This window comes from Cannabis sativa, chromosome 4, assembly GCF_029168945.1.
Source record: "Cannabis sativa cultivar Pink pepper isolate KNU-18-1 chromosome 4, ASM2916894v1, whole genome shotgun sequence".
Lineage (NCBI taxonomy): Eukaryota > Viridiplantae > Streptophyta > Magnoliopsida > Rosales > Cannabaceae > Cannabis > Cannabis sativa.
In genome coordinates, this window is record NC_083604.1 from 47,385,562 (window position 1) to 47,401,305 (window position 15,744).

At 33.2% G+C, this 15,744-nt stretch overlaps 1 protein-coding gene and 1 long non-coding RNA gene across 3 annotated transcripts; one reads left to right on the forward strand and one right to left on the reverse strand.

The window, feature by feature from the left end:
- Window positions 1–277: 277 nt before the first annotated feature.
- Window positions 278–3,472, reverse strand: LOC133037242 (uncharacterized). The gene is made up of 2 exons (XR_009687360.1): window positions 2,285–3,472; window positions 278–1,454 (listed from the first exon to the last, which is right to left on the reverse strand). It is a non-coding gene; the product is annotated as an uncharacterized LOC133037242 (long non-coding RNA).
- Window positions 3,473–11,263: 7,791 nt separating this feature from the next.
- On the forward strand, window positions 11,264–12,911 carry LOC115712009 (chitinase 2). 2 transcript variants are annotated; one of them, XM_030640213.2, is made up of 3 exons: window positions 11,539–11,630; window positions 11,795–11,836; window positions 12,002–12,911. In XM_030640213.2, exon 3 carries the CDS (start codon window positions 12,019–12,021, stop codon window positions 12,853–12,855), a length of 837 nt encoding a protein of 278 aa, XP_030496073.1. In that variant the 5' UTR covers window positions 11,539–11,630; window positions 11,795–11,836; window positions 12,002–12,018; the 3' UTR covers window positions 12,856–12,911. The 2 variants fall into 2 exon arrangements, with proteins under 2 accessions (XP_030496072.1, XP_030496073.1); XM_030640212.2 differs by lacking the exon at window positions 11,795–11,836 and having other exon boundaries at window positions 11,264–11,630.
- Window positions 12,912–15,744: the final 2,833 nt, after the last annotated feature.

Below are 15,744 nucleotides of genomic sequence, written 5' to 3' on the forward strand. Positions count from 1 at the left end.
AACCTGAGCTTTACTCTAACCAATGCTCTGGAAAGAACATAGCACTTCTCCAAATGCAAGTAAACTCTGTTGTAGATTATCATATCAGTAAAACCCTACGTCCGATAAATCTAGGAAACTTTATTCACATAGTCATGTTTACTTTCCAATGTGTTGACGGCACAATAAACAGGATCAAGTATGTGAAAAGGATTTCAGATGAATTTATACATTATGTACATATAATCATGAAATAAATCATGTGAACCATGCAACATTAAATGTTATTTCTGATCTATATTAATAAGTAAATCTGATTATATTGAAATGAGTTTTATTTAGGGCATAAAACCCAACATCATATTCATAAATGCAATTTCCAAAATCAGTTGCAAACTCACGAAATCTTTCAAAAACACTACTCTGCATTCTGATACATATGCCAAATACATAAGCGATGACAAGTTTCTGACCATTGGGATCTTAATGCTTTTGCCATTGCTGCATCTTGATCGGTAAGAATAGTTTTTGGTTTTTTTCCAAACATTGCTTCTATAAAAGTATCAAATAACCACATAAACGTCTCAGCAGTTTCATCATATAACAATGCAGCCCCAAATACAGTTGTTTGTTTATGATTATTTACCCTAACAAACATAGCAAAAGGTTGACAATCATAATTTTTTCGGTAGGTTGTGTCAAATCTAACAACATCACCAAAGTTGTGATATTTGTTAATAAATCATCTGTGTCTGCTTGCATTGCATAAAAGAAATTAGAATCTTTTGACTTCATCTTTTGAAGATATTCAAGAACACCACCTGTATCTCCTACGCGCATTTGAATTGTTCTTTTGGTGCGTATATAATTCCGACAATCTTCCAAAATAAATCTAAGATTTTCATGTCCACCGGCTCGCCTCATCATTAGTTCCATACTGGCTTTAGGAGCAATTCCTGAATTCTCTGGCAATTCAATTTCAGATGCTTGAGCAGGAGTTATTCTTCTTTGAGACCTATGTATGACTCTTACTAGGGCTTGAAGTCACATGTGTATGAATTCAACAACGTGATATTTTCCGAATTGATGAAGTTTTATCTTCATCCTCGCCAAACAACCAAACCTTGTTGCAGCACGATGACATTTTACATTATCATATCGTCTATCTTTTTCGCGAAAGCCTTCACATGAGCAACAAAATGTTCTATTTTTTTTTTTAATTTTTCCATCTTCATTATCCTTATGACTTTTGCTTCTTCGAATGCTAAAACCAACTTTATAAGCATAAACATTATAAAAATTGTAAGCTTGTTCTTCGGTTTCAAATTTCATACTAACCTTTGGTATCTCTTCATCAGGAATGTTAGAATGAATCTATTTAATTTTTATGGCATGGTCGATTGTAGCTTCTTGATCTTTATTCTCTTGATTTTTAATATTTTCTTCCACTTCGTTTGCATCAATATTCATTATCTCTAAATTAGAAAGAAAAAAAATCATATGTTAAATATATATATCATTAATAGAAGATAATGTATATAAACATAGAACATATTTTGCTAACTCAATATCAAATAAAGAAAACATACATATTTTTTTTATAGAATATATATATATATACTTATCTATATGCTTCAAAAATGCTATGGATGAAATATAAGAAGAAATCAGAGTTTGAACTCTTGCTAAAAGAAAAATAAAATTTGAACAATATTTCCACAATATATAGTGCAAATCAAGTAATTCAAGAGCTTTAAAAATTCTAACAAAAACAAAAATGTCTTAAAAAGAAACTAAACTTCTAATACATATTGAATACAACCCCATTTCCAACTCCATTTCGTTCATCTATCCAACCTCATTTCATTCATTTTTATAAGTAAAAAGATAAAAGTGAAAGTGAAAGGTAAGCTAAAAAATATGTTTAAGAAGAATAGAGTAAGAAAAAAAAATGTAAGAAGAATAGAGTAAGAAAAAAAAAATAACAGTTTCATGCATAACATACACAATATCTAGAGGAGTTATATACTCTTAACCAGGGGCGGAGCCAGAAATAAATATTAAGGGGGCCAAAATTACCCTCTTTAGTTCTCATAAAATTTTTAACTTATTTAGATCTATATAAAATATCACATTTTTTCAACTATCAAATAGGTGTAAATCAATATTATTGTTGTGATTTATATCCCAAAATATATTCAATACTACATAGTATCATATGTTATATAAATTAACAATTAACCCAAGATCTATTTGTATATAACATAGAACACAATAATAAGATATAATAATTAGGTATGTGTACCTGATTGATCCATAGCAATTATCTCTGATTGATCCACAGCAGTTACTCCAATTTGATAGTGCAATACTATCAACTAAGTCTTCCTCCCTATATCTCTAAATCAGAAGCAGTTTATTTTCTCTGATTATCAAAAGGTATTCAATTGTGATGAGACAATATGTATTTATAGAGTTAGGGAGGGGACTTAGCTACAAAACCCTAGTTGGGGTGGGCCTGCTAATCAAAGGCTTCAGTCAACTAGAAAAGCCCACACTTCTGCTTCACCTAGACTTTACTCACAGATGCTAAGCCCATTAACAATTGATCACCAACAACATGGGCTAACACAGCAAAGAACTATCCAATCAACCCAAGTTTTAATAAAACCAATAAAATATAATGTAAGCCCAAATAAAAGTCTAACATTCTCCCACTTGGGCTACATTGATTTTAATACATATATATTATATATCAAAATAATTTTGTTTGAAAACGACTCATGGGTTGAACAACAAGAAAACATTTGTGGCCACTTTAAAACTGATAGTTCTCTGATAGCATCTCAACATACCGGTCCAATTTAACCTTTGATAATGAACTATGACAGTCATATTGTTTTTAGCTCAACAAAAGACATTCATAATCACAAATACCAAAGTATTAAATCGACATGGTCAATAAGTCTAGTAGTGTGGTAAGGAATTATGTTCAACATGTGATCAATTTAAAATAACATAATATCCTTATCAGTCCTCAATTTCACTGATACCGTGATGCTTAATAAATAAGCCAGTGAAATTAAACATACACCACTTAAAATAAGTAAGTGTCACTAAACTTGCTTAAAGAATTAAGCCAACAACATATCATTGTCAATAAGCAAATAAATTTAAAAGACAATGATCACAACAATATGAACCACATGCTTTCAATTCAATCATTCTCGAGAATATAACAAAACATAATTGAAAACATATCCATTCAATAATAAAAAATATTGAAACATAAAATGTAGTTCATAACTTTATTCAGAAAATTATAAATAATAATTTCTAAAAACAAACAGAAAACAAAACTCCCACTAACCCAAAAGATCAAAAGATTCTAAAATGCCCATATTAACAACATGTTTATTAAACAGCACGGCACTTAACCCTTTGGTTAGAGGATCAGCTAACATCGACTCGGTCTTGCAATTTTCAATGACAATGTCTCCTTTCTTGACCAAGTCTCTCGACTGAGATACTTTATTTCCATATGTTTAGAAGCACTACTAATCTTGTTATTCTTTGAAAAGAAAACAGCAACATTATTATCACAATAGATTAGCATAGGTGTGGAAATAGAATCAACCACTCGTATCTCCGAAATAAAATTCTTCAGCCACAAAGCTTGCAAAGATGCCCCATAACATGCAACGAACTCGCATACATAGTAGATGATGTGATCAAAGTCCGTTTGACACTCTTCCAAGAAATAGCAAAGACTCGCCAAGGTGAAAATATAGCCGAAGTTGACTTTAAATCATCTACACAACCACCAAAATCCGAATGCCGAATAACCAACAACTCGAAGATTGTCAACATGCTTATACACAAGCATAAAACTCTTCGTTCTTTGCAAATATCTCAAAACTTTCTTGGCTGCAACCCAATGATCAAGGCCAGGATCAGATAAATATCTCCCAAGAACATTTACTACGAAAGCTATGTCGTGTCGAGTGCAAACCTGAGCATACATCAAACTCCCTACTACACTTGCATAAGGTATGTTCTTCATTGCTCCTCTTTCCAAGTCGTTCTTAGGACATTGCTGCTTAGTGAACTTGTCCCCTTTCGTAATAGGAACAGAACCGCCTTTACACAAATCCATGTTGAACCTTTTGAGCACACGATTAATGTAAGCTTCTTGAGATAAGCCAAGAACTTTTCGATTCCCCGTCACGATGGATCTCAATCCCCAAAACATAGGATGCCTCTCCAAGATCTTTCATATCAAAATTGGAAGACGAAAATTTTTGGTCTCATTTAGTAGTGACAAATCACCGCCGGCAAGTAAAATGTCATCTACATAAAGAACAAGAAAAATATAACGACTCCCACCGATCTTCATATAAATACACCGATCAAACTTGTTCTCTACGAAACCAAACGATGTCACAACCTTGTCAAACTTCAAGTACCACCGGCGAGATGCCCGTTTGAGACCATAAATGGATCGTTTCAACTTGCAAACTAAGTGTTCTTTTCCTTTCTCCTTGTAGCCTTCAGGTTGAGACATATAGACTTCCTCATTCAATTCTCCATTCAGAAAAGCAGTTTTAACATCCATTTGATGCAACTCTAAATCAAAATGCGCAACTAAGGCCATAATAATTCTGAATGAATCTTTAGTGGAAACAGTGAGAAAGTTTCAGTTTAATCAATACCTTCTCTTTGAGTAAAGCCTTTAGCCACTAAACGCGCTTTAAACCTTTCAATCTGTCCCTTTTTATCCCTTTTAGCCTTTAAAATCCACTTACAACCTATTGGTTTAAAACCATCAGGTAATAAAACTAGCTCCCATAAACCATTTTTCTTCATGGAGTCGATCTCATCATCCGTAGCTGCTAACCATTTTGAAGATTGTGGACTATTAAGTGCTTCACTAAAAGTGACAGGATCCACAAAATGATCAATATCATATTCCCCTTCTCCAAGATAAACAAAATTATCATGACACTTTGTTGACTTCTTTTGTCTCTGAGATCTTCTTAGAGGAGGTACTTCTGGAATAACTTCTCTTTGTTGATCATTGTTTTGAATAACATCTTCCACAACTGGAATTTCTTCAATAACAGGATTCTCATTAACAATAGGAGCTTCATCATTAATAGGCCCTTCATCAATAATAGGACCTTCATCATCTTCGATATCGGGAGCAATATATTCATCAACAATGGGAGCATTACCAACTGGAGTAGGATGGAGACTACTATTATCTTCTCTTGAAAATGACATAGGAATACAAATTCCTTTAGAGGACTCCCCATTTCAAGAGATGTTGAAGGAATTTTTTCAGCAACATCAAATTCCAGAAATTTAGCGATGCGAGATTCAACAATTCGCGTACCACGAGTGGGACAAGAAAAGCGATAGCCTTTTGAGCGCATTGGATAACCAATGAAATAACAACGATTTGTTCTCGGATCTAACTTTTTCAAATTAGGATCATAAATCTTTACTTCAGCTGGACAACCCCATACTCGAAGATGATTAAGACTAGGCTTCCGCCCAGTCCATAACTCAAAAGGGGTCTTGGGAACAGATTTACAGGGAACACGATTTAAAATATAAGTTGCAGTCATAAGTGCTTCACCCCATAAAAACTCTGGAAGATTTGTTCTACTCATCATACTTCTAACCATATCCATGAGAGTGCGATTTCTCCTTTCAGCAACGCCATTTTGCTCAGGTGAACCAGACATAGTGTATTGAGCAACTATACCATTTTCTTGTAAGTACTCTGCAAAAAACCCCATGTGTTGTCCAGATTCTGTATAACGACCATAATATTCTCCTCCACGATCAGAATGAACAACTTTGATGACTCTTCCTAATTGTTTCTCAACCTCATTTCGAAAAATTTTGAGTTTATCAAGGGCGTCAGATTTTTCTTTAATTAAATAGGTGAATCCATAACGAGAAAAATCATCAATAAAAGTGATAAAATACTTATTTCTGCACAACGTGGTGGAATAAGGACCATTGATGTCCGTGTGGATAATTTCCAATAAAGATTGACTGCGGTTTGCAGTCTTCTTTCTTGTTTTAGTCAATTTTCCACGAGTACAATCAACACAAGTATCCCAATCAGAAGCAATAAGAGGAGGAAGTATTTCAGATTTAATTAAACGATCAACCCTTTCTCTGGAAATATGACCCAATCTTTTGTGCCATAACAATAAGGATGTTTCCTTAATATGAGGTCTTTTACCCACAGTATTCACAACATTAAAAGAGGAATCTAAAGGAGCCAATGACAACTTGTAAAGACCATCAGAATAAAAGCAATTTCCAATAATTCGAGAGTCAAGCATAATGTCAACATTATCATTTGCAAAATGAAAAGAATATCCTTGTTTAACCAAAAGCGGAAGCGAAACTAAATTCCTTTTAAAAGTAGGAACATAAAAAGTATTGTTCAGAATAATCTTATCACGAGACTGTAATTCAAGAATAAATGTTCCAACATAGATAACGTCAACTCCAACATCATTGCCCACTTTAAGCTTGGACTCCCTCTCACTTGGCTTCCTGAGATCCCTTAGCCCCTGTAAGGAAGCAGAAACATGAACAAGAGCACCACCGTCTAACCACCAAGAATCAATAGGAACATCAACTAGATTAGATTCAAAACAAACACATGCCAATGGATTACCCGATTGTGCTTGCTTCTTTTCTAACCAAGTCTTAAATTTGTGATGTACCGTTCTCCGATGCCCCAATTTTTCACAAAAGTAACACTTCACATTAGAGTATTTGGACTTTCCGTTGTTATTCTTCTGTTTATTCTTATGCTCCTTACCATTACCATTCTGTTTAGTAGCACCATCATTTTTATTCTTGAATTTTCCTTTTCCTTTGTTGGGCTTGAGGTGAGAAACATAGTTAGCAGATTCATTCTTCTCCCTTTTAAGCTTGCTTTCTTCAGCCACACACTGAGAAATTAGGTCGCTGATAGTCCATGTTTGATTGTAAGTGTTGTAGGCTGTCTTGATAAGGCTGAAAGAGGCAGGAAGAGCATGAAGAGCTCGATGAATAATGAAAGAGTCAGGAAGAGGAATATTATGATCTTTCAACTTGGACTGAACATTCACCAATTTCAGAATAAAATCTCGCACTCCTTTTATTTCATCATACTTAATGGTTGTCATTTCATCCATAAGATGTCCAGCTTCAGCGTTTTCACCAGTGTCATATAGTTTTTCTACAGCATTGAAAAACTCTTTGGCATTTGTAGTGTCTGGCAAACCACTCAATAGATGTTCAGGAATGGATCTTTTCATAGTAAGAAGACTAAGACGACTTGACTTTTCCCATTGTGCATGATGAGTTCTCTCGGCAGTTGTACTGGAGTCAGTAAGATCAGCAGGTTTTTCTTCTCGAAGGCACAAGTCCATATCCATTATGCCTAAAGTAAATTCCACATCTCGTTTCCATGTCTTGTAGTTGGAAGCATTCAAAATATGGATGGAAGCATTATTGTTGTTCACAGAAAAGGAGACTGAAAAATTCAAAAATTAAAACTTGAATAAGCAATATGAGCAATGTATTAGAAAATATTGTAGAATCAACTGGTCATTATAAACTCCCCTTTGGGGTGAGAATATAACACACACATGATTTACCTTCATGAAGTTAACAACAAAGAAAAAATACATATCATTTAAGAATTTTATTACCTTTGGGCAAATAAATTTCTTAAAAATATGTATTAATTCAAGCAAAAAATAATAATAAATATATATATTTAAATTATTACCTTTGGGCAAATAATTAAAATATATACATTTAATATTAACTCACTTCATGGAATGTGAACTAATATATGTAAATACTACCTTTGGGCAAGTAATTACACATATAGTCAACCAAAAATATAATATTTTCTTCAACATGTGAAATTTGGTGATAAAACAATCATTGAAAATTAATAATTTTCAACCAAATTTCCAAAAGAGATATATAATTGCTTTTATTATATTGATAATAAAAAAAATAAAGTGTCCACCATAACACATTATTTTTATATCAAATAATCAAGTTTTATAACTTTAGAACAACAATTAATCAAAAGATGTGAATATAAGAAAATTGGTGGAGATTACATAGTCAAGATAAATTAAACAAGAGAGTGACTATGTCATATGGGACGAGAAGAAACTCAAAAAATTTTCTATGATTTACGGATTTTGAAAAATCATCAAAAATTATTTTTAATAATTTTTTAACTGCATAATTATCATTAAAATAATAATAATTATTAAACGGAGTCAAAAAATTAATTAAAAATCACCAAAAAATCAGAAATCAAATTCTAATAATGCTGAAAAAAAAAAAATCGTCGAAAACGGACATCGGACGAGGCCCCACGCGCCCCACGCGCCACCTGCCGCGAGTGGGCTTCGCTGGCTGGAACCTCCTTCTTCCTCCAGCCGGTTCCTGCAAACGGGTCACGCGACCCGGTTCGGCCCAGTCGGGTCTGTGGTGTTTTCCGGCCAAAAAACGACGAAAAAATTGGGGATTTTGGATGGGTTTCGATCGGGATTGAATTTCTAATTGATCTACGCTACTAATTTCGGGTATTAAAGGTTAAATCTCTAGATTTCAAGACAATACCAATCCGAAAATTGAAGAACACAACAAAAAAAATTGTAATGCTAATCTTAGTTTAAATCCGAAATTAATTATGTAGGAACATTCTTAAACAATTGATAATGAGTTATCTATAATCAATTTTAGATCAAAAACAATAAAATCAAAATACACAAAATATAATTTCATATTATAATCATATAAACCCTAAAACTTTAAATTTAAAATTCTCTTAATATACACAATGATTTCATGCATATAATATATCAATTGAAAGAGAATTTAACGATCAATAAAACCCCTGAAGTTTTAAGATTTATAAACAAAAAATTGCACATAAAATAATAACGAAATTGATATGAAATTATGGATAATTAACATATACAAATTAATTATACTAATTATAGGTTCTAAATCATATACAATAGGCAATCTGATACCACATGTTATATAAATTAACAATTAACCCAAGATCTATTTGTATATAACATAGAACACAATAATAAGATATAATAATTAGGTATGTGTACCTGATTGATCCATAGCAATTATCTCTGATTGATCCACAGCAGTTACTCCAATTTGATAGTGCAATACTATCAACTAAGTCTTCCTCCCTAGATCTCTAAATCAGAAGCAGTTTATTTTCTCTGATTATCAAAAGGTATTCAATTGTGATGAGACAATATGTATTTATAGAGTTAGGGAGGGGACTTAGCTACAAAACCCTAGTTGGGCTGGGCCTGCTCATCAAAGGCTTCAGTCAACTAGAAAAGCCCACACTTCTGCTTCACCTAGACTTTACTCACAGATGCTAAGCCCATTAACAATTGATCACCAACAACATGGGCTAACACAGCAAAGAACTATCCAATCAACCCAAGTTTTAATAAAACCAATAAAATATAATGTAAGCCCAAATAAAAGTCTAACATCATAATAATAGCATTTCAAATTTCAAGATTAAAAATCTTGATATCAGCTGTTCCACAACTACAATAAAACTACAGTACACTGAGTGGTATTCTAAAACTATGATAAATATTACATGTGTATTAAAATTATCAACTTAATAAATGAGTCACATTAAACTATCTTAAGAAGCTTCTTGAATTCAATTTTTTTTTTAAAACTCACCAAATATTACTGATATGTCACGAAATTTAGCTCATAAATTTTAAAATGTCATAAAACTCGATAAGTGATATTGTGGGTTTACCTAGTATAGTTTAATTGTGACTAATACTAGGAACAAAAAAAATTAAAATAGTTTAGTGGCTTAGTTCTTTTGAGAAAATAAAATATATAATTTTTATTACACTTTTTAATTCTTATATTACTTTTAAACATTTGTTTAATTAAGTAATTTATCTTTTCGTTAAAATAAAAAAGTAAAAATAAAAATAAGAATTGATTTGCCACTTCCTTTTAATGTAATATTATATTATATTGATAGAAATTGCACAATAGAAAAGTTAAATTGAAAAGTCAAAATAAATTTAATAATATATATATAGGAGGGAGCTATAGCATATTGTATATATGTATATATTTCATAGAAAGATGAGGGAGCCATGGCCCCTGTACAGCAGAACACCCTTCCACCCCTGCCCTTAACTATGTCTAATCCAACTATATTACTCAGTGCATAAAAAAACAAATGAAGAAGATAAATCTTATTGATATTATACAGTAAAAACAATAAAAAAATATTTTGATAGAATATTTTATTGGGTGATTTTACAATGCACCCCCTTAAAATGGATGTATTGATGCACCCTCTACTTATTTCGGCATCCAGAAAAATTTTTTAGTCTAATTTTTTTCTTATTCATGTAAGTTGTAGCTATTTGAGATATCCTACAAAATTTTAAGAAATTCGGAATAATTTACAATATAGAAAATAATGTTCAAACAGTCTATTTTACACGCGTATAAAATAAAATAGTCACGCATGCAACACACTACTTGAACGCAATTTTCGGCGTGTTAAACTTTTCCGAATTTCTTAAAATTTTGCAGGATGTCTTAAATAAGTATAATTTACATGACCATGAGAAAAAAATTGACTAAAAAATTATTTCGGATACTAAAACAGATAAAGATGTATCGGTGTATCTCTTTTAAAGGGGTGCATTATAGAATTTCTCTATTTTATTTTATTATTAAAAATTAATAAATATCAATACAATCTATAATATCTATAGAATGTTTTGAAGAATAAACTAAAAAAAAAAAAATATTTGATTATGAAAGATTTAATAAATTAATATTATAAAATGTAGGTTTATATATATACTTGAATTTTTATAAAGTTGGAGATTAATTAATAAAAAATTTTGATATTCTTGGAGAGAGAAAAGTTAGTAATTGACGTGGAGAGAGAATACCAATTCTGTTAGTTTAACGGTTAAGGTTAACATAATGCTGTAATTAATTGGTGGAATAGAGTGGAGACAGCATATAGGGGATAGGTGATTTTTTTTCTCCACGAAACTGTCGTGTTATACCTATCACCAAAGATACTGTGTAATTATACGGGACTTTATCCTATTTTATCGTTTTCTAAGAAATAACATCAATATATTGTATTTGTCAAACAAAAATTATCAAGTAACACATCTGCCTCGCTAAATTTTGTCCAAATGAGTATTTTATTTTCATATATATATATATAATATGTCAAAATCAAACCGAATGATCTTACTTTAGAATAATTTCTTAAGAGAGAACGAAACAAAGAAAGTTCTTGTAGGCTTCATATAATATAATAATTCGTGTGTTAGCTTGTTCGCCTTTATTCTACACTTCAAGATATTATATATATTAAAGATGTTAGGCAGCGGCCTGCTTAGTTGTATACGTACAGAGTTGATTGATACATATATATATAGCACTAAAATATTATGATAGTATCATATTATTACTGAAAGCAAAGATGGCAAAGCTTTCTAATAATCTCTTTCTCATCTCAATTCTTGGAATTTCTCTCGTCTTTACGCAATTTTGTGGTACGAAATATTTGTTTCTTCTTTTTACATATAATAGATAGATTATGTTCTACATTTATTGTTCTCTTGATTGACACCTCCAAAATATACAAATTGAAAACAACTTCGCACGTGATCAAAACTCAAAATCTATATATAATATATATCAATATATATGCATGCAGGCTCTTAAAGTACGTTTCAATTTCAAAGTTTCACATTTTCTGGTACTGTTTATATATATTATACTAAAAAGAAGATAGCTCATTCAACTGATAGTTTCTTAATTTTCTATGCATTATTATTTTAAATAAATATTGTTATCTTCCGTATAATATCAACCAATTAAATATTTATATGTATATTTGTTTTTAAAAATTTATATAATTCAGATGGAAAAAAAGTACTAATGGAGTACATAGGAGCAACGGGCGTACCAGTCAAATTCAACACAGTACCGATCAACCAAAGCATCGACTTTCACTTCATCCTCAGCTTCGCCATTGATGCAAGCCCACAAGGAGAATCACAAAACGGTGTGTTCTCCCCTTACTGGGTCCCCACACTCACTCAAGACTCCGTCGCCCAAATCAAATCCCAAAACCCTAACGTCAAAGCCTTAGCCAGTCTCTCCGGATGGAGTCTCGGTGACACAGTCCTCCGCTGGTACGATCCGGAAGATCCCGACCGTTGGATCACCAACGCATTCACCTCCCTCAAATCAATCATCGAAGACTACCACCTCGACGGAATCGACATCGATTACGAGAACTTCCCTAAACGACGCCGTCGCTCAAGTCCCAATTCCACCTTCGCTTACTGCATCGGCGAGCTAATTTCCCTACTTAAGAACCAAAGCGTCATCTCCGTCGCCACCATCGCGCCGTTCTACACGACGGTGGGGCCGTACATGGACCTGTACGGACGGTACGCCGAGGTGATAGACTTCGTGAACTACCAGTTTTATACGGATCGGGTTCGGAGCGCGAACGGGTATTTGGACACTTTTCGGGTCAGGTCGATGCAGTTCGGAGCGGAGAAGCTTTTGCCGAGCTATGAGGTAGAAGGGAGAGGGATTCAAGGGGAGGCGTTCTTTGATGCTTTGAGATTGTTGGAGAAGAGTGGGTTCAGTGTGAATGGAGTGATGATTTTCTCGGCTGATGCTTCTGTGGGTGGTGGTGGTGATGACTATTATTACGAGAAGAAATCTCAGGCTTTCTTGCTTAATTCAACTACTCTATTGTGATTGTTACTATTATTATTGTTTTCTTGTTATTAAAAAAATATTAATTTTCCGCGAAATCTTGTTATTGTTATGATATTTATACACTTAACTTTTTTTTTTTTTTTTTTTTTTTTTTTTTACAAAACCCCCTTACATTTTAGTTTTAATACACTTAACCCCTTATTTTTTTTTTCTGTGGCAAAACCCCCCTTATGTTTTAATTTTTGTACACTTAACCTTTTATTTTTTATTTTGGTGGCAAAACCCCCTTAAGTTTACTTTTCTATGCAAATTAAAAATTTTAGTTAGATATTACCGTTAAATACTAACTGAATTACTACTGCATCGACTTCGAGATTTTACCGTTACATATACACAGATAGCGCCTACAACCTTTCTTCAATTCCCAAATGAAGCCACCGTATCCCTCTCCAACGATTTGCTCAAACTAATAGTAGTGTTGCGTTTCGGGTTCTAGAGTAGAAGAATGTTCACTACTCACCTCGCAATCTTCAAGGCTTGAATTGGAAAGTTCGTCACTTGAAGAGGACGGACTGGCACAAAGACACTACAACAATACTAATAATTAGGGGCGAAAAATTCCGCCGGTATTAAACCCAAAATCCGCTGGTATTTACTTTTAGCGGCGGGGGTCCGTCGGTATTGCCCCACCGCTAATGGTCGGTCTCTATTAATCATTAATAGCGGCGGACTGACTCATCCGCCGCTATTAATGATTAATACCAGGGGACCATTAGCGGCGAACCCGCCGGTATTTAATGCGTCAGAAACAATTTTTAACACATTATTACCAGCAGGGGTCCGCCGGTAATAATGGTTTTTATAAAAAAAAAAATAAATGTAAATATAATTATATTGATATTTATATTTATTTAATTTTTTTTTCAAATTAATATTATGAATAAATATTAGAATTAAAATTAACAATAATTTAATTACTACACACGTTATGAATTAAAATTTATCCATCATAAAAATTAAATAATTATCATCCATACATTATTTAAAACTTAAATATATCCAAACATAATTAAAAACTTAAATAAATCCACACATAACTAAAATAAACATAAACTAATTATTATTGTCTTGATCAAACAAATCATCTATAAAATTTGAGCCAGTAGTGTTTAAGTTAAGATCAGGATTTGGTGCATTGTCCTGAGCTTGCGATACTGGCGGTGATGGGTAATATGGTTGCTGGGAAGATAAAATCTCCACAAATTGTCGAGTCTGTCGTTGTTGTGGTAAATTCGGAGATTGTTGTTGTTGCGAAACATTTAAAGATTGTTGTTGTGGCGAAAAGTTTGGGGATTGTTGCTGAAACTGACCAAGAAAAATATATGGATTTTGTGAAGCGAAAAATTGACCCGGAGAAGGTTGCTGCATTGGACCACCAAAAAACATTGGCTATTGAGATGAACTCCCAAATTGACCAAACATCGGCTGTTGGGACTGTGATCCTCCAAAAAAATCAGAGTAGAAAAATTGAGGAGACTAGGAGGAGTGTCCAAACATGTTCGGAATAAGAGGAGTTGGGAGGAACTTCCCTGCACATTAGGAGATTGCCGAGTCTGCTGAAAAAGTTGTTGTTGCGGCCTTGGACATGTTGCACTACCCTGAGGTTGGGTTGGTAAATATTGTTGGAGGAATCTGTCAAATCGTGGGTCATACAGATCAGAAGTGTCATGTCCCAGTGGAAAGCGTTCACGCAATCTCTGAAACATCTCAGCCATAATACAAACATCTTGAGAAAGAGTAGACCCTGCTTGAGATTGAGTTTGACTTTAGCTTGAAGAGCTAGATGATGTTGTTGATCTTTTCCCCTTCTTTGCTATGTTGTAACCGACTCCTCGAATATAGTCACTCCTCTCACCAAAAACTTTGCCCATGACCTTGAATTGGATGTCAGACGGCACCTCCGAGGATCCAGAATCATTGCCAGATTGGCTTTGAAGCCTACTTCTCGCCATCTCTTCCTCCCTTTCTTTGGTGAGTTTCTCCTCACCATAAATAAAAATTGTTAAATAATCAATGATGTGATAATTTTAAGAAAAAAAATGAAATATTAGTGTAACTCACCCATTTCTCTTTAGCAGCATCATTGACCCAAGTTTTATCCTTCCTAAGATGGTTTTCTCTCCAAGTTTGTATAACATATTTTTCTGGCTCCTTCTGTATTGCTATCAGTGTTAGATTTTGTAAAAATTATTATTTCAATAAATGAATTATTTGAAGTCTACTTACAAATTCATGACGCTGAGCTGCCATTGATTTTGTGCCTTGAGTTGAGGGGTACTTCATTTGTTTTCTATTTTTCTTGTTTTGATTGGAACGCTCCATAAATTTTGGGCTCAAAAACAAATCAATAATCTCTTTCCAATGCTTTCTTGTTACATAGTGCTCAGGCGTAGCATTGAGTGCCACCTCTAGATTATCTGGGTTTCCCTCGTAATATTTTTGAAAGAAAGTATGCCTAATATTTTTTCTTTCTGAATATCTTTTTCCCATCTCATGGTAAAGAGTCTGTTGGAAATATTTTACAAGGATCTAGATTTACTACCAAGTATGTTTCATTAACATCCTAATATAAATTCTAAAACAATGAAATAAACACATATAAAGTTTAGGAAACCTTACATTGGGTGCAGCGGAATATAATGACTCCTTCCATTAAGATCTCTCCTTCCTTTGACGTTGATTCTCCTTCTTGTTGTTTAGATTCTTCACAGTATTACACACTATGATTGAGATACCACTTGATGTGTGCGGGCACTACTCATTCACTCAAGGCTATTTCGAAATTGAAGAGAAGAAAAGAGAGAGAGAGGGGCGGCTATAGCTTTCTCTGAAAGAAACAATGTGCAAGTCATAGTTTCCTGAAGCCAA

Bases quoted from the DNA above. Each gene is read 5' to 3' on its own strand.
- LOC115712009 (XM_030640212.2), top strand. From the start codon at position 11,558: ATGGCAAAGCTTTCTAATAATCTCTTTCTCATCTCAATTCTTGGAATT. The intron at 11,631-12,001 runs GTACGAAATATT...TATATAATTCAG, and splicing joins CGTCTTTACGCAATTTTGTG to ATGGAAAAAAAGTACTAATG.